This window comes from Solea senegalensis, linkage group LG3 (assembly GCF_019176455.1).
Source record: "Solea senegalensis isolate Sse05_10M linkage group LG3, IFAPA_SoseM_1, whole genome shotgun sequence".
Lineage (NCBI taxonomy): Eukaryota > Metazoa > Chordata > Actinopteri > Pleuronectiformes > Soleidae > Solea > Solea senegalensis.
Genome location: NC_058023.1, coordinates 25,376,212 through 25,401,251, shown reverse-complemented (window position 1 = coordinate 25,401,251; position 25,040 = coordinate 25,376,212). Strand labels below are relative to the sequence as shown.

The following is a 25,040-nucleotide window of genomic DNA, read 5'->3' as shown; positions in this document are numbered from 1 at the left end:
CTAATTTATTCAACCGCTATAATGTTAAATTATTAATGAACTTTTAATTACAACAGCTAGCTGTATTAGGGTTAATGTTAGCTACTTATTGGACATACTGAGACTATACAGTCATGTATGCACAAATACAAAGACGTACACAACTCAGAAAAGCATCAACACCATGAACAGCTTACACTGTGTAATAACAGCACCGCTACCCAAGCACATGGTGAAGCAACACGTGTAGGACTCAGAAGGCACACAGACAGGACAACAAAGACACTGAGGGCTGGAGGACGGAGCGGAGATACATGTTCAAGGAGTAGACAAAAGGGGGAAGGTGGTGAGGGGCAAAGTTTGTGACGAATGCGTGTGATATCTCAGGAATGAACGAGACCTCCTCGTATCACTTACTGAGGGTGCCAAGCCCTCAAACCGCAGCAAGAAAACACATTCGCTGTTGCAGGCAGACCCCACCTAAGTAGACTTTACACACACATACACACAAGAGTTACAGTACTTTTTTCTGAGGTCACTTAAATGGAGTAAAAGTGACAGTTTCCCTTGTGGGTAATCACAAATGAACTCATTTGCTGTTACAAATACACATGAGAACACACACGGCAACAACATCTCTTCTGAACACACACTCCTTCTTCCAGTGACCCCTTTTTCTTTCTGTTGTATCTATGAGCTTAAGGTCAGACAGCTTGTGAAGGAGTGCAGGGTCATTTCTCACCACTGAGTGAGTGAGTGAGTGTGTGTAAAACCCCGTGTTTTGCTTTGATCTCACAGGTGAGAGGTCACATGGCAACACTGTCTGTGCCTGCACATCGCCGCCACACCTGTGCTCCAAGGTGGAGTCACTTCTCTCTTGTCAGGACGTAGGGGAGAAGAAGCACAAACAGGAAAAGAAGGCCGCGACACGTGTGTGACTCAATATTTCAGGGCCAAATAATGATTTGAAAGCAAAGGAATCCCAAGGACAGAGGATGATGTACAAACAGAGGAAGTATTTTGGCTCAGCAAAAATGTGATTCAATGCAAAACGTCAAGTCCAACATTCTTGCACAAGTGTAAAAGTTCCCTATAAAGAAGAGACAATCAACATTTTCCCTCATAAAAACAATAAAAGCTGTGGTCAAGTGGCCTATCAGTGGAAGTCCACTGAGTGCAGTGGCAGATTGCATTTTTATCTAAGCTAAGCTTGAAGTGCTTGTGTCACCGTAGAAATCTAATTAAGTATACTGGAGGAGTCTGTGTGTACTGGGGGGGACGCATGAGAAAAGAAATGTTAAAAAGCCGGGCTACGCAGCTCCTTGTACCGCATTAGGAACCAAAGTGAAGGCAGGGAAGCTTAGCAAAAGCCCTGCGGGGAAGAAAATGGGGGAGGACGGGGTGGGAGGACGGGTTTGAGGGCATGACTGCATGTAGCAGCACGTTGCCCTGCTCACCCAGGGTAAGAAAAAAGATCAGAGCCGGGGTGGAAAAAAATGAATGAGCATCAATCATTTTTAATCGTTTAAGAAAAAATGTGCAAATGTCGTTATCAGAGTGATATAGCACGACTCTACCTACAGCCAGTTCATGCAAGCTCAAACATTTGGCTGTTTAGACTCCACCTATGAAGTGTTTCCTCACAAAAGGGGAAAAAATGTCAAGTGCACGTTAGGTGATGCCCTTTGCCTATCAGGGAGTGGGAAAACAGCTAGAATGTAGTGATTCACACTCAATCCTTCACTACTTCAGTCCCTCATGTAACTGATATATTTCATATATAACAAAAACTATTGAGCACGGTTCAAAGAAGTCAAAAGGATAGCGACAAACATCCACGCTATTTATATACTCATGGCTGGAAGATGAATACGTGCCACAGAGCTGTGCAGTAAATGACGCAGGAATTTGCTTCGCTGCCAAAACCAAAGACGGGTCATTAGACCCCAGGAGCAACTGTTGATGAAACACATTCCCACTCATCAAAAACCTGTTTAATTATGTGTTTTAACATGATTTTTGGGAAAGGGTACAAGAGAGAGATTTGGATGGATTTCCACAGGGTTGCTCTGACAGCATTTGCTGGCAAATTTAACACACAGTGTCACACACATACTGCCTATTTTATTGTGGAATAGCGTCCTTTAAGCCCGCGTACTGTAGCCATGACAAATTAATTCCTCAGCATCAACTTCGACTTGTATGCAAACATATTTTCCCAGAAGCGAGAAGTCACTTCAAGCATGATTAAAATCAAGCGTTCCTTTTTGATAACGTCTTAATAAATATTTAAAGAAATAAACCTAAGGCTTACTAACAACACAAGCCACTTAAGTGCTTGTAAATATTGGCTTTAGGTGGTGGGGCTGAAGTGGGTACAGGTGTAGTGCAAGGAAACACTGCACCTCTCTGATTCTGTGCGACTGAGAGCGGTCAAAAGAAATTGACAGATACTCATCTTTTAGAAAACAGACTGAAAACTCCAAAGGTTTTAAGTGAAATTTAACAAGCACAGATAAGAGCTTATGTGTTCTCTTACAGTGAGAACACATAGCCCCGAGCTATCAAACCGGCGAGCTACAGTCCGACACACATACACACAAGTAGGGTGGGGGGACAGATGGAACAGTGTTGTGGCTAGCAGAGTGTGTTAAGTGAGTGTATCTCAGGAGTTATCAGGGCATTCTTGTGTTTCAGCAGAGGGCTTGAGAAACATTCTCAGGCCTTCTGCTCGCCAGAATAAAAGCACCTTTTTCAAGAAGTGTACAGGTGCAAAGATGAACGTTGATTAAGTGGATGTCAAAAGGAGAGAAAAAAGTGTCCTTTTTGTGACAGATGGCAATTTCACCACCTCCGGTTATGCCATGAGTCAAACAACAATATCAACTCTCGCTTCACAGTGATCAGCGTTAATGTGGAACAATGAAGCTCACGCGTCCCCGACTGTCTCATCACACACGAGCAGATGTGAGCAGGTACAGGGGCAGTGAGTGGTCCCAAGAAACATTAAGATGGATCAAGACCTATCTGAGTATTAAAACAACATAAACAAATATCTACTCAGAACTTAAGGGGTTCAAGTCCTGACAAAGTAAGTCAATCATGACGCCCTCTACATTAGATGGTGAAAAAGCAAAAGAAAAATGTCATCGACAACCAATAAAGCTAAAAACTCTGAGGGGAAGCCAGGGTAATAAATACACAAGCAGAGGTTTGTCTCTTAGTGCTTGTTAAGCATGCTGTTAGTTTACCAATCCCAGGCTTTCCTCTCCCATCAACGCTGGACTGAAAGGTCAAGACAACAGCTGTAACGCTACGGGACACTTGACATCAGGGTGAACCACTGTGAAGGGGGGGGGGGTTTAGAGCTCTTCCTAAACCTTAACTGAGAGCATACTGTCTGCTGAAGAACATTTAACATCAGATGAGATGTGGAATCCTGCACCTGGCATTTGAAACAGGACGATTTAGCTCTTCCAGTTGAAAGTAGATTGTGTTGTGTGAACTAGGAACAGTGGAAAATGAATTGAATTTTTTGTATTAGTGTCCATCGTGGTCAAGTCGTCTCACAAACTAACTGCAGAAGACTCCGATTTGTTTTCTATGTCTGATGAATGTAAACTGGACTGCCTTTTTGATTAGAAAGCAGTTTGGGTTTGATTTCAACAGTGCAGGTCTTTATGTTTACAATAATCTGTGTTTGGCATACATGCACTTGATTCTCATTTAATCAGGACTTGCTGTACATACATATACTGTATACGTGTGTGTGTAAGGGTGTGTGTGTTTCTGACTATAACTAATGAAGAGGTCCACCCCCTTTGGGATCACCGCGGGGTCACTGTTGTCAAGGATACTGCAAGCCCTGTCGGCTGTTATTGACAAACACGAATCGAGAGGAAATAAATGAGGGGCTATTGGGCCACTGGGGCAGTAACCACTGTGGTCAGTTACTGGCTCTTGAAAAGCTCAGCGGGTCGTCTACTCTATGACAGCTATGAAAGGAATTTAGAAAAGGACATTCTGTTTTCATGACAAAGGAAAGACACAAGTCCTTAAGGAAAACCAATGATGAGGTAAATGAAGAGAGATCTGGTGAAAGCCTTCAACTGCCCTGTAATGTGGGCTCTGTACAATGCACATTTAAGTCCAGCTAAAGACTGGAGAAAGACACTAACTTTGCCAAAAGTAACTTACCTATTAAAGGAGGAAATAAAGTAACTACTAAAAAAATGTATCAACGTATAAAAAGTAGCTGTCATAATGACCCAGAGTCATGAACTAAGCCCAGACTTGATTAGATTCACAACCTGGGAATGTGGTCTGCCCTGATCCTGATGCCGTTTGTTCCACAGCAGCTCATTTGTATTCCGACTTAATGTGTGATATGCTGGCATTCTTTAGTGCAGAGAGATGATCAGATGACACTCGGAGCAGGAGAGCTGTGTTGGGCTGCATGCCCATTTTCAAGCTTAATGTGGTTTGAACAGCAGCTGACAAAGAGAGAAAGCAAGAAAGAAGGAAAGAAGGAAAGAAAGAAAGAAAGAAAGAAAGAAAGAAAGAAAGAAAGAAAGAAAGACGGGGCAAGCAGCTGTCAGTAAGTGCCAGGGCAGTTATTCTGTCAGGGTATTAGATTATTCCACCTGCCTCCAACTGCCTGATTAATATCACTTTGCTTTCGTCTCGTGTTTGTGCGTCAAAGTGTGAGTGCCGTTTGCCTCTTCGTTACCTAAAGCAGTTTAGGTGTGAATTTCCAGGTGTTTGCATTTGTCTAATCTTTAACTTAAAAGAACAAAGTCTGCTTCTGTAGTGGGGAGAAAAAAGAAATCAACTTAACACAAATTCTTTGTGCGTGACCTTGCAGCATGAACTCACAGGCCTTGCAATTCATTTCCTCATTAAAGAAAACCCTGCACAAACACAATTCTGGATCGAAAACGTCTTCTATTAAAAGAAGGTGTACTTCACAAAGCAAAGGCATGCAACATTTGTGGAACATCTTGCCTCTATATGTTCACCAGCCTCCCTGCCATGCACCTACAAAGGGCCAAAAATCCTAAGCCTCTTCAAAGAAAGCGGCCTATATGGGCTCTAAGAGGGAAATTTATGAGTGTGCACATGTTTGCAGTGTATGCATGTGCCTTTCTCATTGCCTCTCTGCAACAACAAAGCACCTCTCTTATAAGGGAGCTCTGCTAATTGCACGTTTTATTACCCAAACCAACAACTTGCACATAATTCATTATTCACCCAAATGACACAAAAGTAGCACAACCGGATCCTGCACAGAGCCTACAGCAAACACTCACTGAGCATACCATCAACAGCACAACCGAAACCTGCCCTCTGTGTCTGTTCAAGAGAAAATTCCACATTGACTCTGCAGTTTAATGACACACCACCATGATGACTAAACACCAAGCGAGACCTGCCAATTTCACATATTTTATCTCTTTTTTTTGCATGTAATAACACATGTAACTAACACAAAAAAGTGAGAACTTCGTAATGGAAAAAAAAAACTGAACTTCACCTGAGACGGATATGGTCATTGGGGCTTCCAGGGGCCTGTCGTTGTCCAGGTCCCTGCTCAGCCTCAGATCCCCAGTGTCCTCATTCAAAAGTAGCAGGCGGAGCTCATTTCCAGACTCAAACTTGTACCGCAGTTTATCCGACACGTCCGGATCATGAGCTGGGACCCTTCCTATTACTCCTGATGGAAAACTGTTTGACTTGTTGGTGACGTAGTTGTTGAAAATAATCTCAAAGTTCTGCAGCACGGGAACATTGTCATTCATGTCTACCAGGCGTATGTGAACTGTGGCCCTGCTCACCAGTGGTGCTGAGGTGGCCTGGACCACTATGACATACTCGGTTTTGGTCTCATAATCCAAATCTGTGAGTGCAGTGAGGTCACCGTTGAAAATGTCCAGTTGAAAAACTTCGGGGATATTCCCTTCTACGATCTGATACATGATCTGAGCATTGGTGCCCTCGTCGGGATCGACTGCAGTGATGCGGGCCACGACGGAACCGACCGGGCTGTTCTCCTCCACGTCAATAAAAAGCTCGTCCTCCTTAAACACTGGAGCGTTATCATTGATGTCCTGCACTACAATATGAATGGGAACAGAAGCTTTCAGTGGTGGAACTCCTTTATCCACAGCAAAAGCCCGGAGATCATACACTGCAACATTCTCCCGGTCCAGTTTGCGAGCAGTTCTGATGATACCAGAGTAAGGCTCGATGAAAAAATCCCCATCTCCATCATCGCCACCCTGAAATGTATAGCTCAACCTGCCGTTCGGACCCGAGTCTCTGTCTGACGCAGAGATCTGGAGAACACTGTTGTAGAAAGGTGCATCTTCAAATACACTCCCCTGGTACATGTCTCTGAGGAACTGAGGAGCATTATCATTAGCATCCCGGATGATAATCTCCACATACGTGGTGTCAGACTTTTGAGGGATGCCGTTGTCTTTTGCAATGATAGCTATTGTGTAGGACGCCAGGTCTTCATAGTCTATCTCCATTTGTGTTGTGATGGCACCTGTATCTGGATCAATTTGAAACTGTGGAACATTGTCTTCCATCACATATGTGATGCGAGCATTCTCCCCCGTGTCCTCGTCTGTTGCACTGATCACCGCCACATGAGTGCCCACCGGTTCTCCCTCACTGAGCATCACCTGATAGTTGGCACTCTGAAAGACGGGCCGATGCGTGTTGGCGTCCGTGACGTTGATGAACACCTGTGTCGTGTCATAGCGTGTCCCATCACTGGCTGTGACTGTCAGGACGTACTGTCGTTCCTGTTTGTAGTCCAAGGGAAGAGCTAAGGTGATGAGACCACCACCGCTCTGGCTCATTATGGCAAAGCGGTTCCTGGTGTTGCCGCTGGAGATCTGATAGGTGACAACGCTGTTCACGTCCCTGTCAACAGCTGTTACGGTCAACACACTGGTGCCCACAAAAGCATCCTCATTAATTTTCAGGGCGTAAACTTTCTCTGTAAACGTGGGCACGTTGTCGTTCACGTCAAGCACCGTAATGCTGACACTGGCAGAGGAGGACATCACAGGTATCCCATGATCTCTTGCCTCCACGCCGAATGTGTAGAAGTCGGTGGTCTCTCTGTCCAGCTCACTACTCACAGTGACCCAGCCCGTGCTGTTGTTGATGGTGAATGGAAAACCAGGTGTGGTGTCAGTGAGCCGATATTCCAGAAGAGCGTTTTCTCCCGAATCACCATCGATGGCTTGAATGTGGATCACAGAGTAACCAATAGCCATGTTTTCCAGCACAGTGGCTTGGAAAGGTGTACTAACAAACATGGGGGCATTGTCGTTAACATCCACCACTTGCACCACCACCATCCCGGTGCCGTTGATCAGTGGGGGCCTGCCACCATCCTGAGCCTTAATTCGCAAGTTATACTCCCGAATCATCTCATAGTCCAGAGGATTGATAACGTCGATCACACCAGTGGGAGAGTGAATGTAGAACTGTCCTTTAACATTTCCACTGATTATGCTGTAGTGGACTTTGGCATTGTTGCCCTCATCTTTATCTGTGGCCACCACCTGTTTGATTTTAGTGTTGACTGCCACATTCTCTGGGACCTGGACAACGTACCTCTTTTCACTGAACTGTGGGTAGTTGTCATTCTCATCCTCCACTGAGATGTGCACCGTGGCGGTGGCGCTGCGGGGACCTGGGTCTTTGCCCTGGTCATTAGTCTCAACAATCAGCTGGTACTGGGCTCGGGTCTCTCTGTCAGGCCTCTCTCTGGTCCTCACTAGACCGTTGCGGGTGTCGATTTCAAACACAGCGTTAACTCCTTCACTGTTGACAATTTTATAAATCATGTTGGCATTGGAGGGGGCATCGCCGTCCGTCGCCCGGATTGTCATCACTTCAAAACCCACTTCTACGTTCTCCCGGATGGTGACACGGTACTCGGTTTGCTCAAACACCGGCGTGTGATCATTAGTGTCGCTCACAGTGACAGTTAGATAAGAAGTGGCTGATCTTTGAGGGGTGCCATGGTCTGACACAGTGACTTTAAAAACATGGGTGTCTATGACTTCTCTGTCTAATGCCTGCACGGTTGTTATGCTCCCTGTCTGGGAATCGATGTTGAAAAAGTCATTGGACCTGCTGTCAAGCAAGGCTTCCATGCTGTACTCCAGCCTCCCAGCCTCTCCATCATCCGGGTCAGTGGCTTTCAGGGTGATAACGCGCGTGCCCGCGGGTTCATTCTCGGGCACGGACACCTGATAGTTGGGGAGCTGGAACTGGGGTGACGCGTTCGCCTGCCGCTTCCCCCTGCTGTTCGATCTGACAGACTCTTTCTGCACGATCTGCGGTAAGGATCCGTGTTGTGTAGGCACTTTAACCAGGGTCACGCTCAGCTGCACAGAGAGTCGCTCGCTGCGCAACGTGCACTGCAAGTTCACTTTGGGCTTTTCAATGTCCTCGAGACACAAGTCACTGGCCAGGAACAAATCCCCACGTCTGAACACTGCAACAAAGTCTTTCGCGGCACATCCAGTGTCCAAAAAAGCAGTGTTCCACGCAAACGCAGGCAACAGTTCTGTTACATTCAACAGCAATTTACCTGCGGGTAAGCAGGAAGTTGCCTTCAGTTTGGAAAGGTGATTAATGTGAATGTCTGGCTCACCTGATACTTTCCTTCTCTTGTATTTAATAAAACAGTCCTGGCCGTGGATAAACACGTTAAAGTGTGTCAAGATAACATCCCCAGAGGTGGAGGAACCTGTTCTGAAATAAACAGGCGCAGGGTTCCTCGGTGTGTGCGCGCACTGAACTTCTCGGGACAGCCGGATGATTCCATCCTGTGTCCCCACTTGAAGAAGGTTCTGGGTGGATTTGTGGGATAAAGTCCTGTCTAATTTATAAGTCCATCCAGGTCCCAGTGACAGGTTTGCCAAAAGCGTCCCAGGCTGTGAAGTCTCAGAAAGGTGCATCTCCAAACATCCCGCATCAAGCGGCGCGCTGAGCAGGACACAGAGCCAAATCCAACAGAACGGTGATTCCATGCTTTCAAACCTGCCAAAGCCCACTCAACTTGACCAAAACACCTCCACGGACGCATTAACTCTCCCTCTCCCAACACCGCGCTTTACTTTTATCCCTCATTGTGAAGTTTCAGCGTGGAAAAGGACGCTTGGTATCCATAGTCTCACTGTATCCAGAGCGCACGGCGGCTGCGTTAAAACCACACTGAGTTTAAAATGAGTACAAAATGGCTCCGTGGATCTCCTCCGCCTCCTCCTCCTCCTCCTCGGTTGCTTATTACCATAAACCTGCTGTGTTCCCCCCTCGGGACGCTTTCACGAGAGGGTTGGGGGTGTGCGGGGGTGAGGGGGTCTTCTTTATTCTTTTTCTCATGGAGATTTAGGAAGTGGCCCAGTGCGCACAAGCGCATTGTTATTACAATGCGGAGAGTTAGGAAACATTCAGACGCCTGTTTTGAGTGTCCCTCTGTCCCCAACCTCTAGTGTCTCTGTATTAAAACACAGTTTAAAAGTCATTCAAAGTAGTTGAACTCAGACATCAACTTTACTTTCTTGGAAAATTTACATCAGAAGCTGTTCGACCATGATAGTTAAATAATAATAAAAAAAAGATGTGAACATCATTGTTTAAATATGTTTTCAGTGCAAATTAAAGATGTTAAAGATGTAGTTATTACAGAGTTATTATTTTGTTTAGTGTTCATGGTGAGCTCTCTTCTCATCATTATCATTACATGTACATTGTTCTGTTTTATAAAACGGTGATGTACACCTGTGTGTACTGTTGTTGCTCTGATTATTACACTGCAGTTCATACTCATTTTCATTCTCCTTAGCAAGAGGATCGTACTATTTTATTTTTACTTCTTTACTTTTTATCTTGAGTTTGTTCCTTTGTGCAGTTTTTAACAGTAAAGTTGCAATCCAATGTCACTGCTGCTGTACTTAATAATAATAATAATAATAATAATAATAATACATCGTATTTTAACAGGTAAGATAAACTTTTCATTTTCAGTATGGGCAATGTATTTATTACTGTTACTGGAGCCTCTATGTTCTATTTCCACATTTGGTGAATTTGTTTTTCTCCATAAAAATCATTAAGCTAACAAATGGCTATGAGAGAAACTAAAAAAAATGATTTCCTTCTGTAGAAACAAACAATATATCATGTTAAATTGTGTACTGATGATTCATTAAAATGTGTAAAATGTTGTGAAAAACAACGCTGACTTGAGAATGACAAGTTCACCCTGAATATGAATCTTGTGTAATAGCGCCCCCCTGTGGATCAACAACCTATTACCGAGCACTTCATATGGAACGACACACTACTACCGGACACAGCCTCCCTCCACTGTTAAACATCTGTTTTTTTTTTCTTTTTATGTCAAGGTTTCAATATAATATAATACCAGTTTGATATGATAGAAAATCATGATCATAAAGGAATGATGGCACAAGATGTGACATTGAAACTACGACTCCTTTAAACCATCAGCACTGGCCCAGACTGCTGCCACAAGGCAGGTTGGATCCATCGATTCACGATGTTGATGCCAAACCCTTCACTCATCAAACAAATCCAGATTCACCAGGCTGCATTTGCCATTCAACTGTCCAGTTTTAGATGAGTCAGTGTCCACTGCAGCCTCACATTTCTGTTTTTGGCTCACAGGAATGAGAAACCAGACATCTCTCCATCCACCTTGAGGTTGGGTGTGCATGATCAGATGCATGACCACACGTCGAAGTAGGATCACAACTGTTCCTAATAAGGTGCTCGGGGAGTGCACGATGACTCCAGACAAAATAAGTTGATATACAGGTCAATAAAAGGTTTATTCACTCGTTTTCGTAAAGGTTGTATTTAGAATTTACACAGCAACTATAACGCAATAAGAACAGAGAAGGCATTTTGATTTTAAAACAAAAATCATGTATTACAACATGAGAATACACATGCACAGCCAGTCATAAGTTAAATAATTATTTTCATTATTTAGAATAACTAAAACTGTGTTGAAATGTGGCCAACACCGTGTTTGTTTTTGGAAACATGTTTGGCTGCTAATACTGATCACCAAAGTATTGCGTACATTAAATAGTAAAAGACTTTAACTGGCATAATAGATGTATTAATACATGTTCCGGACATGTTGAGGATTGCGGTTAGCTCAGTATGAACATGAGTAATAGTGGGAATAGAAGGGAAGGGAGATTTGTCTGAATCTGTAAGACTGTGGCATAGTCATATCACATGTCCGTCGATCCCCATGTTGCCTTAAGGACTGAAAATAAACCTCAGTTTGTGGACTGTTTTCAACGTGAACATTTTATACCCAATGTTTATAAATCATGGTCATTCAATAAAATCATAATGAAATTTCATAGAAACCAACTGGGAAGAAAGACCATAATTATTTAAATGATATAGAACTGATTTTTTAAGCACCAAGTTATTTTTCCTTAAATAGACGGATCAGATCAGCTCCATCATTACCCAGCCAGCAGAACAAAAATAATTACACCTTATTTTGAGCAGCAGAACATCATTATGAGGAGAAACAGACAAAATGGTTCCAGACAAAGATAGAGAGGAAAGCACCAAGAGAACAGACAGGATGGAGGCTGTGTTTTAGAATGAGGTTTGAGATTCATCATGTGTCTTTTAGAACACTTTTGAATCCACACAAGCACAATCACCAGTAGAGAACGAACACACACACACACACACACACACACACGCGCACACAGCTGGGTGCAGGAGCAGTGTGCGGCACATATATGTGCCTAGGGAGCGATGGGTATCTTGCTCAGAGGTACCCCAGCCCTTGGCCCTTCCTGCGATTTGAACCGATGACCTTCTGGTTTACAAGCCCAATTCCTTTCCTCTTGGCCATTATCAAGGGTAATTCGGATTATCTGTGATCAAACTAACAACCAAGCCTGTGTGTCATCAACACTGCAGAAGTGTTAAAGCTGAGTTTTTAAGACCAGAGTCAACCATTCAATATGGCATATACAGGAAGCGACTCTTTTCACATGAAGAGTGTTGCTCTATCTGGAGTCTATGAACGCCACTGTGTCTGGACTGTGAGGTCACCTCAGCTGGACGGTTCTGGGGTCGGTTGCTCCTTCAGCTGTGCCGCTGCTATCAACTGCGCTCTGCCCCGCTGGATTGTGTATTCACTCGGCCCCAGCTGTATGATCTTCCCACTGCCCAGACACTCGTCCCCTTTATAGAGTACAGCAAACTGTGGAAGAAATTAAACAATAAGGGGAAAAAACACTGATGAGCATTTTTAGAAGGACAAAGGAATGGGACGTGAATGAACAAGGCTGTTTTCTGTAGCACAAGTGTGTTAGCTGTTACCTGTCCAGGCGTCAGAGCTCTGATCGACTGTGAGAGGGAGATCCACAGAGAGCCGTCCATGTTCAGAGTTACTGTGCAGGGAGCTGGTATAAAATAAATGATATAAATAGTGGGTTCATTTTTAGTTTAAGATATAATATGGTTTTTGAAAAGTGTTCAGTACTTTCATTAGGCAAAACGCTTCCAACTCTCCTTAAATCCATAAAAATCCATGTATTACATTTTTATTTAGGCCACCATTTAATGACGTTATCCACTCTCCATTACTGTGGAGGCTTTACGTAACTAGGCAACAACATGTACAACATAAACGCACCTGTGTATGAAACAGAGCTAAAGCACATATGACAACAGCACTCACTGAGCGGCATCTGGTGGATAAAACGGAAGTGACAATCCATCATCTGGGTCTTGACGAGTTCAGGAGGAGGATCCACTGTCAGCCAGTGGAAGCGGTCAGTCCGCATCGTGTCCCGAAACAGAGATGAATGATTAGTTGTTGGAGCCTGAAGTTCACATGAAGAGCAGGAAAGCGAGACACAAAAAAAGTTTCAAATAGTGTTTAATTGATGAGCATAAAATAAAACTTTAAAATGAGGAATAATATTAATAAAAGGCAGTTTCTCACCACAAAAACGTCTCCTGTTGTAATATCTTTATCCACAACAAACCAGGCATCTTTTTGCCCACCTATCCTCGCCCTCTGGCCCAGTGTCAGAGTGAACCAGCCTGTTTGGACACGTGGCACACGGACACTGTCATTTTTCGTCATATTAGTTTATCAAAATTTAGAGGAAATACATGAGGATACAGCACAAAGGGGGATTTTAGGGTTATTTTGTTAGAGTACATATACTCTGTTACTTGCATACATCAACACACATGTCTTAACTATGAACTGCAAACAATACCTTTGTGTTTTCCCTTTACTGTCCCGTCCTCTATTGAGACAAGGTTCCCTGGTTTAGGCTCTAGATACTGAAAACACAACATTCTTTACACACATCTGTTTAAAGGTTATAGCTAAAGCAGATCAAATACTTAAATTCTAAATTTTCTCACCTCCAAAATGAAATTCTCAAAATTTCTCTCACCAATGAAGCAAATACCCATGCTCTGAGAAAAACATCAGTACATTCACATGAGTTATGACTTGCAATTGTTGTGCTTGTTTTTAAATAATACATCATATATAGCATCTCCTGTTGTAATATAAACTTATATTTAAATGTAATGTTTCACATTTGTTGAGCATGTACCTCTTTCTTCTTCAGAACATGGTCAAACCCAGCTTGAGCAGCGATCTTTTTCACAAAGTCCTTGGTGAGGCCAGCTAGCGGAAACATGGTTTGCCGCAAGGCATCCTGGGAAATTTGACTGAGGAAGAAGGTTTGGTCTTTGAGGAGGTCTGCTCCTTTGAGCATCCTCACCGCTAAAACAAGGAAGACAGAAACAAGACTGTCAATACTGGTGGAGGGTCACACGTCGGCTTGAGACCAGTTCCAATTAACTGAAAAACTTTTACAAGAGTCAAACATTTACGATTTCTGATCTCAAATCGATCTCTGAAGGGTGTGGTAGATGACACTGTGTGAGTATGCTGGAAAACCTCCTCGTCTTCCTGTGATGTCCTGGCATAGTGGCCTGTTGCCATGGCATCGGCACCTAAGTAAACAGCAGTAAAACCCCAGTTTAAAGCCTTATTTGACAAGAAATGTGTATGGTGGAGTGAAATCAGTTTAATTCAATCTTAAAAGTTTAAACCACTGCCCAGATCACCTGATTTCCAGGTAAAAATAAATAAGGTAAACAGATGTTAGGCAGCAGGGAATTGCTGAGGCAACAACATACCCAGAGTGTTGATGGCATACTTGTGAAAATGGTTAAATTTGATGTGCTTGTTGCATAGTATATCTGGGTTTGGTGTCCTGCCCTTCTCATACTCCTTCAACAGATAACTGCAAATGGAAAAGACACACGCATGAGAGCAAAAATAATAACAAAGACAATAACGCAAGGTCAATTAAGGTTTTGAGCAGGGCATATACCTGAAAACTTCATGCCAGTACTCTTTAACATAAGACACTTGATGGAAGGGGATATCTATGATCCGACACACTTTGTATGCGTCCTCACAGTCCTTCTCTGTACTGCACACCCCACTCTCATCCAGAGAGTCCCAGTTCTTCATGAACACCCCCGTTACACTAAAACCTGCACACAACAAGACAAGAAACATGTTTGGTGACAGCATTTTACAGCTCAGTCCTGACCGTCTTGAACTTTTGAACTACAAATTAACATTATTTCTGTTTGCTTTAATAATTTAATTAAAAAGTTTTATCAGTACAGACTGTACAGCTGTTGATAGCCTCTTTCGTAAGAGAGCCAGGTCAGTTTAAAACAATACAAAACAAACAATAAGTAGTCATTTCCATATCTTTCATGTATGCAAGTTGTATAGTAGCAAATTTTGCACTTAGTAGAGATATTTTATAGAATATATCTGTTTACTTGTAGCACGTCTTTGGTTTAACACAGGATTTTAGGATTTAGCTTGCTGTCTTGTACTTGATATGATGATGTTTCCTCTTCCTGTGTGCAGTGGGATGACAAACTGTGATGACACTAATGATGGTGGTGGTTTTGTGCGTGTATTTGTCAGTATTTCTCACCTCTCCTCTTCAGTAACAATGCGGCGACAGAGCTGTCCACGCCGCCAGACATGGCGCACACGACGTGCCTCGCGAGACCCATGTTCAACTGTTTTTACACGCGTGACAAAGTAAAATGTATTAGCTAAGACTCAAGAGGCGACATGTTTTTTTTGTCCATTTCGTAACAACGTCCCCGTAGAAACACAACTCAAAGCGGAACCGAAGATGCTGAGGGGGGGCGAAAATGTTGTAACACTGTAATCATTACGGAGCCCTTACTTGTTTGTTTTTTTGGTCAAAGAAAAGCCTGCGCAAGTTAAAAGGTCAGTAGAAAATAAACCGAACATGTTAAACGCATGTTTTTTCGTCAGTTAAGCGGCATTTTGTATTGTTATAGAATCAGACTTTGTAATAAATTGACCATTAATTTTTCACATGTTTACAGGACACATGTTTACCATCAACAAAGACCAACTCTTGACCAATCAAAATCATTAACGCTAAATATTTAACTTAACTATTTATTTACAATATCATTAGTTGTACATGGGAAAAGGGTAATCTGCTCTTCATTTAAGTCATAATCAAACACAATGTGCTTGAGCTAAAAACATTAGGGGAGACTGGGGTAAGTTGAGCCAAAGGGTAAGTTAAGCCACCCCTTGTTGCTAGGAAACATTGATCATGTGACCAAATATTTAGGAGGAAGGCACCATTTCATGAAGTCTGTTAAGGTAAGAACCACATGGGGAAAGTGAGAATTGTGTTTAGACCAAAATAGATAATTTTAAATGTGTTATATACATTAATTGTGGTATCTATGTGCTACAACACGAGGTCATAAACCTAGCATAAAAGTGCACGGTTAGGCATACAGCTCAATTTACCCCATACACGGGGTAAGTCTCCCTCGTTGTTTGGATATTAGCTCAAGTGCATTCTGCATTCTCAGTATTTGTGACGTAGTTGAAGAAGATCTCATTATTTGTGATACATTTATGCACATACTTTTTCCTGCTACTGTATGTAACCCTGAATATAACAAACTTGTATTTGGCTTAAAAGACAAAGGTTTTCCTGATATGACGTGTTTCTAGCACAGATCATGGGTGAAGTGACCGCAGATGCCGTCACCTTGGATCTGCTGAGAGAAGCAAGGGAGACAGTGAGGAGCAGCCCTCTGGGTGTCATCAACACTCCCATGATTCCCTGGTGCCAGACCACACTGCCTCTTTATGTCAATTGCACCATCCACATCAAACTGGAAAACATGCAGACGACTGGTTGGAGGAAACCACCTCTTTTTCCTTTCTCAAAAATGTCTGTTTTTCTGAACTGATTTGTGACATATGTGTTTTTAATTGACAGGTTCTTTTAAGATCAGAGGGGTGGCCAATCAGTTTGCCAGGAGACCAAAGGGAGGTCATTTTGTCACCATGTCTGCTGGGAATTATGGGAAGTCTTTTGCATATGCTTCAAAACACTATGGGTCAAAGGGAAAAGTGGTGATGCCTGAAACTGCCCCAATGTCCAGATCCATCCTCATACAGGTCAGAAGTTATCTGCTGACTGACTGATGTACAGAAACTAGCCTTGACTACTGGGATTAAACAGGAATATTATTAATATGTGAAGTATCACATATTAATTCCTTGTTTACACAACTTAAATACAAATCCATCTTCTAGTGCTTTATCCCCCACATGAGGGTCGTAGGTGGCAATACCAGCTGACATAGGGCATAAGGCGGGGTATACAGTGGACAGGTCCCCAGTCCATCACAGGGCTACATACAGACAAACAACCGTCCACTCTCACACTCAAATCTAAGGTCAATTTGCCTAATCCCCAAATCTGCATGTTTTTGGACTGTGGGAGGAGGTGCTAACCACAACCTAAACACTTAACACATGAAAAAGTTCAAGAGATTTTGTGAACACTGTACTGTGTAATTCAAGGTTTTACATTATAATTCTAAAACCAGTTTGCTGCCATAAGTGGCAAATAAAGTACTATATACATTGTTTCCTAAAGAGAAAGTCATACAAGACACAAAATTATTAAAATCACCCTAGATACATTTTACATATAACACCCTTCATGCAGACAACGTAAATGTTTCTTATTTGAGACATTTTTCCAAGTCATAAATTGCCATCATACCTAGTGAAAACATGTTACATAACACTTTTCATAAATCATTTTTTGTGATGCATTCTTTCAGATGTGTTTGTTCTCAGCCATAAAAGAGACATTTATTTTTGTTCTCAGAGCTTTGGGGTGGAGGTGGAGCGAGTTCCCACCACCAGTCTGATGAATGTGGTGAACCGATGCGTTCAGGAGGAAAACATGACATTCCTGCACTCGTATGATGACCTGGATTTAATAGCAGGACATGCCAGGTAAAAGAATAGTCTTGATGCATTAGATAATAGAAATAAGGTTTGTCAGAGGTCAATACGGCTCTCTAATACATTGTGACATTGTATCTGGCTTGATACTCCGTGTTGATATTTATTGTTGCCTTATTGTGTATGATGGACACATATATGACAGGTTTTGATAAGCTAATTTCATTTTGAACAAAAAGATACCAGTGGTTAATGTCAAGGCACGACTAACCCGTTTTCTGTTTAAACCTTTGTGTTCAGTCTTGGTTTCGAGGTGCTGGAGGTGAACCGTGAGCCTGATGTGGTAGTGGTGTGTTGTGGTGGAGGGGGGCTACTGGCTGGCGTAGCTGCGGGCATCAAACTGTCTGGCTGCAGTAAGACCAGGATCTACGGTGTAGAACCAGGAGGAGGTAAAAACTCACTTCCAACTGTTAAAAGGATCATTTGTCAAATCAGTGCAGCAACAGACTCTGGGTGTATTCAAAATGTTTGTGTTTAAACTCAGCCTGCACCATGTACAAAAGCTTCATTGAAAAGAAACCTGTTGGCATGGACACCAAGAGCATCGCCTCCGGTCTCGCTCCACCTTTTGCAGGTATTTTTGTTCAGTGGAACTCCCTTCTTTTCTCTGGGTCAACTCTCAAATTTACCTTACACTGTAAGGTACATTCACTTAACATTTATTTTACATCTCAACTTATTAATTTGCCCTTGGCATGAAGCTTTGATCAAAGTGAGAAAATAATTGTATTGTGTTATAAAGTAATTGCAATTTACTACTTTTTATGGATTTTGTAAAATCCATAAAACCTACTCCAACTTTTTTCATCACATTTATCGTCATATTCTGCCAACAATTAAATGAAAAAAACAAGAGTGTTTAGCTTGTTCGTGATTGAAAAATACTGCATTATCACTAAAAACCATGTTGCAGCTAATGTTGTACCTTTGGATCCCAGGCAGGCTGCCCTACGAGTTGTGCCAGCGCTACGTGGAGGCGATTGTCCTGGTGAATGATGACGAGATCAAAGCGGCGGTGTCCTCTCTCTACAGGGCGGGACTCGTGGTGGAGCCATCAGGCTCTGCTGCCTTTGCTGCAATTGTTAACAACAAGATACCCGATCTGGAAGGGAAGAGTGTTGTGTGCATCCTCAGTGGAGGAAACATTGGAAAGGACGAGCTCACCAACTTCCCAGACTGATGAGCATCTTGGGCTCGTTTTTATGTGATTAATTCGAGTCTTTCAGTGAAGTCTGTGCCAACATTGTGAACTTATTGTGAATTTATCAATATAAGCAATTGAAGCGACACAATATCCTTTAAAGAAATAATAAAGTACTTTTTCTTTTATTTTGATGAATACAAATGTTTTTCATCCCAATACACTTTTGTCAAAATGTGCACCAAGTTTTATGACAACCAGTACATTATATATTCTTTTCTTCTTAGGTTGACAGAGTCTGAAATTTAGCCTAGAGACCTTGATTATATTTAGCCTGTAGCACTTTGTATTTATTGTATACCACTACTGACACACAGAAACGATTGCATCTGCTGAACTCAGTATGATGCTAAATTTGTCCTAAACCTTTTTTTTCCTTGTGTGTTAGGGTGATCTTGATATAGAGACGCAGGAATCAACACAAGCTCATGAAGACGTTGAAAAAACACATTTAACTCCAAATAAAACTTTTCTAGAGCCGATATTTTAAGTTTTCACTGAATTCAAAATTATATAATATTAACAGGCCTGACATAATTTAGTGGAATTACAAAAAATCAGCATGACATAATGTTCTGGTTCAATTTATAGCTACATGACGTCTTTAGTGGCCATTCTGCAAACAACTGCATCCAGTAGCGTCCCACACTTTTCTTCCTGGGGAGTGATTTTATACAGCTGAAATAGATAGGGAAAAAATAACTTTAAAAAAAAAATGCTTCTGAAATGTATCCAAAAATTACCAAAGAGCAAATAGTTAGGTAAACAAATACATTACTACAGAGGAAGCAGACGAAAATTGACTACATGTATCAATGTCTTACCTAATAGGAGCATATGCAGAGAAAAACATACTACATATATGACTGCATCTGTGATAGGCAGTATATTTGACATAAATACGTATCAAATCAAAAACACAGACGTGAGTATTAGTTGAAATACTATGTAAAGGGTTACAGGAATTAAAGCAATGATAATGAACCTTTTTGATCTTTGCAGGGTCTGACAGTGAGGAAACGTCTTCCACAGGAACCTGACGTCCATCCACCTTGGCTGCGATATCTTGCGGGAGCTGCGTCTCGTTTTTGTCATGAACCACGACGATCATTACAGAGTCGTCTGCATCTGAGATCCCAAACCTCTTGAAAGCCTCCGAGATCTGTACAATCACAGGCATAAAAACATGAACACCTGTGATTTTGACGGTTAAATCTGTCTTTGGTTGAAATACTGCATAGGCCTATTGGCAACAATTTCTGGACCAGAGACTCTCAGACTTGAAACAAAACAACTTATGCGTGACACAAATGCAACGACAGAGTCGAAAGAAAAGAAAAATAATGTACATCTGTCTGATTCTCCTCCCAAAATAAAGCAAGACTATATATTTTGTGTGCAACTAAAAAACTAACCTTTATTTCTAATACTGGACACAAATACAAAAGGTGCAAAGTGGTAGAAAATATTCCTCATTGCCTTTAATAATACAAGTGAAAGTGAATTTATATATATATAACTTGTATAATTTATGGGGATTACAAAAGGCATTATTAATAAACTAGTTTGTGTACTTACATTATTAGTAGGCGACAGGTTGAAAATAATCTCTGAGTAAAGACTTCTCGTTTTCATTTTCCCGGTTTTCTGGAAGTGAACAGCTTTGTTGGCAGCGACCATCACTTGAAAGGGGTCCACCAGCTGCAAATGAGGCACAGCGTTTAAAGACACCGCGTTCAAATGAAAAGAACTGCTGATAAAAACAATAAAAATCAAGTAATATAACATCTTACCATTGTAGGGTTGATCAAAGCCCCACTTATTGTGCCCTCCACAGCACTTTGTCTCAACTCTGCTGCATTTTTCACCTCTTTGAAAAGAGTCTGAGTCACTCTTTGGTCGGGGAAAAGTTCCAGTTTCTGCGTTAGATGCATAATTTAAAAAAACATGTGATAAAAATGATATATTACAGTAAAGTTAGATATCACCGCGTTTCACGTGCGCTTGTGCTCAGTGGGAACCATAACACAGTAACACCGCTTGACACGGCGTTTCCTCTTTGGGGGAAAATAGCCCATTGGAAAAGAAAAATACATTTTAAAAAGTTTTTAATATTGTAAATTAAATGGATAATCATATGAGTCGCTGTGATCGTCACTACTTCATGAAATGATTGTGTTAAACCATTTAGCGCAGCCCAGGAACTAATGTTTACACCAAGTGTTTTGGTTCCGGCCGCATTTCAGAAGCGTACCATCCAGCTGTCAACATTCTAAACTCTTCCGTTCTTAAAAAAAAGCAACTACAGGAGATACTCGATCACTTTCTCTTTAAACGGACACTGCACTGGATTTAACCGGTTTCTCGTCGTCGATATGCGGTTTACACATCATTTTAACGGTTAGCTTTTGGACTAGATTCACTTTTACATCGACTCTGCTCATCAGAGATGGATACATTTGAAGGCTACATCTTCACTGCTCTCTGCAGTGTCAACTTTTTAGCCTCGTGTCTGTTGTTCTCCAGAGTCACCCGAGAGCAGAGGGAACCGTACATGGACGAGATTTTCCATGTCCCGCAAGCTCAGAAATACTGTCATGGAAAATTCAACGAGGTAAAAAAAAAAAAAACACGGTTGTGTGCAGCGGCTCAGTCATTGTGTAACGGATTAAGGACAGCTAACATCAGAGCTTTTGTCATCTATCACTGTGTGGCAGCTTATAGAGCTCCTAATCTCCATAAATAGAATGACATTAATGTCGTGTGCGTGGCTAAACGTACTGTAGTTTACATGCAGTTTACCTTGTTCAAGCCTCTTCTTTACAAACTCTGCTTTAAAGTAACCTTTAAAGCCTTACATTACTCAGATGCATAATTTCCCAACTGTTTAACAAATATTGTTCTCCCAAAAAGAAGAAATAAACAGCCCAAGCATGACTCAGCTTTTGTTGATTATGTCAATTTTTATCTGTCCGATATCCAAACCAGTAGTTGACTATCCCTAAAATGTACTGCTTTCACATAGAAGCAGTAAATGTTATAATATGCACAGTTATATCATTCAAAAGCCACAGTCATTTTGGTGTTGCTGGTTCACACAACAGTGTGTGATGCACAATTAAACAGACGATCCAAAAGCAGTTCAAACATTTTATTCTAGTCACTGTAACAGGGTGAATGATGGATGACATGAGTCTAGAACAACCTAATCTAATACATTTATTATTACTTTGACTTGACAAGGGACAAGTGGACTTATTTCCATGTGTAAAATTGGTGTAGTGCTCCTTTTAACATGGTGCTAATTCTTGTGTAGTGGGACCCAATGATCACCACACTGCCGGGTCTTTACCTCATCTCTGTTGGAGTCATCAAGCCCGTGGCGTGGCTCGTTGACCTCACAGGTGAGATGGCATGTTCCACGGCCATGCTGCGATTCATCAACGTGCTCTTCAACTGTGGAAACTTCTACCTGATCTATCTGCTCATCTGTAAGCTGCACCTCAGAGAGAAGGTAAAACCAGAGTCTTTGTAACCCTGCATCAGTTGTTTGCTGTTTTTGTTTTCTGACACCAGCTTCTTTTTATTTTCTCTACCAGACACGAACGTCCTCACGCCGTCTGCTATCAGCGCTGTCTCTGTCCACCTTCCCTGTGCTGTATTTCTTCAACTTCCTCTACTACACTGACGCCGGATCTACTTTTTTCATCCTCTTCACATACCTCATGACTCTCTATGGCTGCCACAAGGCCTCAGCTGTCCTGGGTGTCTGCTCCGTGCTCTTCCGCCAGTCTAACATCATCTGGGTGGCCTTCTGTGCAGGCACGTTGGTGGCCGCCAAAATGGATGAAGCCTGGAAGGTGGAGCACACGAAAAAGAGGGATGAGAAATCTCCACCGTCTCAAGTTCCTCTGTCATTCAGTGGAGTTAAGAAAATAACACTGTTCATGCTGGAGTTCATCACCTCCCCAGGTCATGTGAAGGCAGTGCTACTGGTGACCTGGCCTTATGCAGTGGTTGGCATTGGTTTCCTTGTGTTTGTGCTGCTGAATGATGGAATTGTGGTGGGTGACAGGACGAGTCACGAGGCTTGCCCAAACTTCCCTCAACTCTTCTACTTCTTCTGCTTCACCCTTTTTTTCTCCGGCCCCGTCTCACTTTGTTACCACCGTGTCCTCCGCTTCCTGCAGGCTCTGAAAAAGCAGCCTTTGCTCTTCCTCTTGGTCACTGGCGTCTGCTTGCTCTTGGTGTGGAAGTTCACTTTCATTCACAAATATCTCCTGGCAGACAACCGCCATTTTCCTTTCTATGTGTGGAAAAATATTTACCAGAGGCACAAGCTGATCCCTTTCCTCCTCATCCCAGTGTACGTGTTTGCTGGGTGGAATTTCCTCGACTCCTTCAAGTCACGCTCGCTGTTCTGGACTTTGGCTTTCGTGGTTTGTCTCCTGGCAGCCATGGTTCCCCAGAAGCTGCTGGAGTTCAGGTACTTTATTGTTCCCTACCTGATGTACCGCCTGCACATGCCTCTGCCTTCACTTCCCAGACTCATTGCAGAGTTTCTCCTCTACATTGTGGTCAATGCCGCCACAATTTACATTTTCCTCTCCAAGACTTTCCTCTGGCCCGACAGCACAGCCACACAGAGGTTCATGTGGTGAAAACAAGAGGCAAGTCAAGGAGTGTCAGATTGATCATGGGTTACTGGACTTTAGGGATTTTCCCAGAGCTATGACTAAAGATTATATTTTTAAAAAATGGACATAGTCTTCCAGTTTTGGTGAATTTGTGTTAGCAAAAACTTTCATGGGCTCCAATCCAAAATCTCAAGGCTTCACAATGGCAGTTCAGACTGGAAGACTACTTTCACTTTTTTATATTCAATCAATGGCTATAACTATATAAAAAACACAACACGCCTGAAAATCAAAGCAAGATTGTGAATCAATTGTGAATATGACCAATAATTAAATTAAAAAATAATTCAGTAATAATAATGAATAATTAAGTTTTTGGCTTAGATGACACAAGTGAAGTGAATTCATTGGATCTGATCTGAATTTACAATGTAAAGAACTTGTGTCTATGGTTCTTAAATGTAAATTCACCTGGATGAAAAAATGTACTTTGTGACAGGGTCTTTTTTGTTTGTTTTTGCAACTAACGAGACCATGTGTACTTTTCTCGTGGCAAATACTTTTCTACTGTAAATGTGAATCAATCTGTGAATAGATAACTGTTGATATGAAACATGTAAATATGATTCAAGAGACCAAAAATGCTTTTTTTGCCAGTGAAGAACACAGACAACTTTATGGATTAAATTATGAAAGCAGTTCTAGTTTTTATTGGTAATATTTTTCCAGTTTTACATTGATTTGTAATTTGCAAAGCCATGAGAATCCATTTGAGGTGATTCAGAAATATGTTCCTGTAAATGTCTGTCTGTGTTTTTTATGGTTTAATCTTAATCAGTGATGTCATCTTAAAGTCTCTAAGTTTCTGTTTGATTTTGTTTTCATTCTCAAGTGGACATTTCCTGTGATGTTTTGAGAATTTCTGTGTCAATTTTCTTAACTAATCAGTATCAGTGTAATTGTAAAAGTGTAATTCATCATTTGTGATATTTATATTGAGTCTTGTCAATGTGTCTGTGTTTGATTTGCCTGTTCTATGTTCTACACAATACATGTCCTTCCATCTGTATACTGTGTCCCCTATACTTTGAATAAAATGATTCATGAGTCTCAGAGTTTTTAAAATGTTAAAATGTTATCTATTTGGCAAATAAATTCACCTTTTTATACCCAAATTACTTACTGGGCTTCTCTCAGAAATTAAGCACTAAAACTGTTTTCTGTTCAAGAATGCCAGTCAGTAACTACAATTTGGCATCTTAATCTAGAAATTATAACGTGCTTTACTATTTTGTCTGGGTTTTTTTTTATTGATAACAATAATAATTATATTTTACATTAAAAATATCATCTCAGTTAAAGAGTTTTAACATGCTGGTGTGTTTAATGATTTTGATAATTACCAATGCTGTTAATTTAGGCTCTGGGTAGTGGTCTAGTAAATTTAATTTACACAATGTACCACAAAAATGTGCAGACCATAGGGAAAATAAGTTGTATTTTTTAAAAAAGTTTAAAAAAAAATAAAAATGTTCATACATTAGGTAGGGTTATTGTGCCGTTGAACAGTTCTGTTATGGTTTTCTGTGACGCACATGGTCGTCCATGTCGTGAGTCAGACACTAGATGGCGCTACAAAACAAAGCACGACGAACCCACAATGAGAACATGAACCTGAACATAAAAAATCAAACTGGATATTAGTAATTCATTGTTTTTACCTGATGCTTTCACA

The 25,040-nt window shown here is 41.6% G+C and overlaps 5 protein-coding genes across 8 annotated transcripts in view; 2 read left to right on the top strand and 3 right to left on the bottom strand.

The window, feature by feature from the left end:
• The window catches only part of celsr1a (cadherin EGF LAG seven-pass G-type receptor 1a), an 85,069-nt gene extending 75,821 nt beyond the window's left edge, over positions 1–9,248 (bottom strand). For all 3 annotated transcript variants that reach the window (XM_044021208.1, XM_044021210.1, XM_044021211.1), the window contains exon 1: positions 5,513–9,248. In XM_044021208.1, coding sequence (XP_043877143.1) covers positions 5,513–9,041 — 3,529 coding nt within the window. In that variant the 5' untranslated portion in view covers positions 9,042–9,248. The remainder of the gene's footprint in view (positions 1–5,512) is intronic.
• A 1,598-nt stretch (positions 9,249–10,846) lies between these two features.
• Positions 10,847–15,232, bottom strand: trmu (tRNA 5-methylaminomethyl-2-thiouridylate methyltransferase). The gene is made up of 11 exons (XM_044022272.1): positions 15,075–15,232; positions 14,448–14,613; positions 14,251–14,357; positions 13,942–14,064; positions 13,659–13,831; positions 13,462–13,515; positions 13,311–13,377; positions 13,028–13,128; positions 12,761–12,905; positions 12,400–12,482; positions 10,847–12,280 (listed from the first exon to the last, which is right to left on the bottom strand). The coding sequence occupies exons 1-11, from the start codon at positions 15,154–15,156 to the stop codon at positions 12,131–12,133; spliced, it is 1,251 nt and encodes a 416-aa protein (XP_043878207.1). The 5' UTR covers positions 15,157–15,232; the 3' UTR covers positions 10,847–12,130.
• A 38-nt stretch (positions 15,233–15,270) lies between these two features.
• Positions 15,271–18,796, top strand: srr (serine racemase). 2 transcript variants are annotated; one of them, XM_044022274.1, is made up of 7 exons: positions 15,271–15,379; positions 16,159–16,339; positions 16,425–16,606; positions 17,328–17,458; positions 17,708–17,856; positions 17,952–18,041; positions 18,406–18,796. In XM_044022274.1, exons 2-7 carry the CDS (start codon positions 16,162–16,164, stop codon positions 18,645–18,647), a joined length of 972 nt encoding a protein of 323 aa, XP_043878209.1. In that variant the 5' UTR covers positions 15,271–15,379; positions 16,159–16,161; the 3' UTR covers positions 18,648–18,796. The 2 variants fall into 2 exon arrangements, with proteins under 2 accessions (XP_043878209.1, XP_043878208.1); XM_044022273.1 differs by having other exon boundaries at positions 15,272–15,379; positions 16,154–16,339.
• On the bottom strand, positions 18,797–20,689 carry tprkb (Tp53rk binding protein). Its single transcript, XM_044022276.1, has 4 exons — positions 20,462–20,689; positions 20,247–20,369; positions 19,654–19,830; positions 18,797–19,346 (listed from the first exon to the last, which is right to left on the bottom strand). Exons 1-4 carry the CDS (start codon positions 20,600–20,602, stop codon positions 19,260–19,262), a joined length of 528 nt encoding a protein of 175 aa, XP_043878211.1. The 5' UTR covers positions 20,603–20,689; the 3' UTR covers positions 18,797–19,259.
• Positions 20,690–20,924: 235 nt separating this feature from the next.
• On the top strand, positions 20,925–24,418 carry alg10 (ALG10 alpha-1,2-mannosyltransferase). The gene is made up of 3 exons (XM_044020252.1): positions 20,925–21,282; positions 21,985–22,182; positions 22,268–24,418. The coding sequence occupies exons 1-3, from the start codon at positions 21,118–21,120 to the stop codon at positions 23,327–23,329; spliced, it is 1,425 nt and encodes a 474-aa protein (XP_043876187.1). The 5' UTR covers positions 20,925–21,117; the 3' UTR covers positions 23,330–24,418.
• Positions 24,419–25,040: the final 622 nt, after the last annotated feature.

Excerpts from the sequence above, each read along its gene's own strand:
- trmu (XM_044022272.1), bottom strand. The coding sequence starts at position 15,156 with ATGGGTCTCGCGAGGCACGTCGTGTGCGCCATGTCTGGCGGCGTGGAC. Across the intron at positions 13,516-13,658 it reads ATGTTCTGAAGAAGAAAGAG|AGCATGGGTATTTGCTTCAT; the intron begins GTACATGCTCAA and ends TGTTTTTCTCAG. Across the intron at positions 13,378-13,461 it reads TTGAGAATTTCATTTTGGAG|TATCTAGAGCCTAAACCAGG; the intron begins GTGAGAAAATTT and ends TTGTGTTTTCAG.
- srr (XM_044022274.1), top strand. The coding sequence starts at position 16,162 with ATGGGTGAAGTGACCGCAGATGCCGTCACCTTGGATCTGCTGAGAGAA. Across the intron at positions 16,607-17,327 it reads CCAGATCCATCCTCATACAG|AGCTTTGGGGTGGAGGTGGA; the intron begins GTCAGAAGTTAT and ends TTTTGTTCTCAG. Across the intron at positions 17,857-17,951 it reads CGGTGTAGAACCAGGAGGAG|CCTGCACCATGTACAAAAGC; the intron begins GTAAAAACTCAC and ends GTTTAAACTCAG.
- tprkb (XM_044022276.1), bottom strand. The coding sequence starts at position 20,602 with ATGCATCTAACGCAGAAACTGGAACTTTTCCCCGACCAAAGAGTGACT. Across the intron at positions 19,831-20,246 it reads ACCTGTCGCCTACTAATAAT|ATCTCGGAGGCTTTCAAGAG; the intron begins GTAAGTACACAA and ends GTGATTGTACAG. Across the intron at positions 19,347-19,653 it reads ACCCTGCAAAGATCAAAAAG|CTGTATAAAATCACTCCCCA; the intron begins GTTCATTATCAT and ends TATCTATTTCAG.
- alg10 (XM_044020252.1), top strand. The coding sequence starts at position 21,118 with ATGGATACATTTGAAGGCTACATCTTCACTGCTCTCTGCAGTGTCAAC. Across the intron at positions 21,283-21,984 it reads GTCATGGAAAATTCAACGAG|TGGGACCCAATGATCACCAC; the intron begins GTAAAAAAAAAA and ends ATTCTTGTGTAG. Across the intron at positions 22,183-22,267 it reads AGCTGCACCTCAGAGAGAAG|ACACGAACGTCCTCACGCCG; the intron begins GTAAAACCAGAG and ends TTTCTCTACCAG.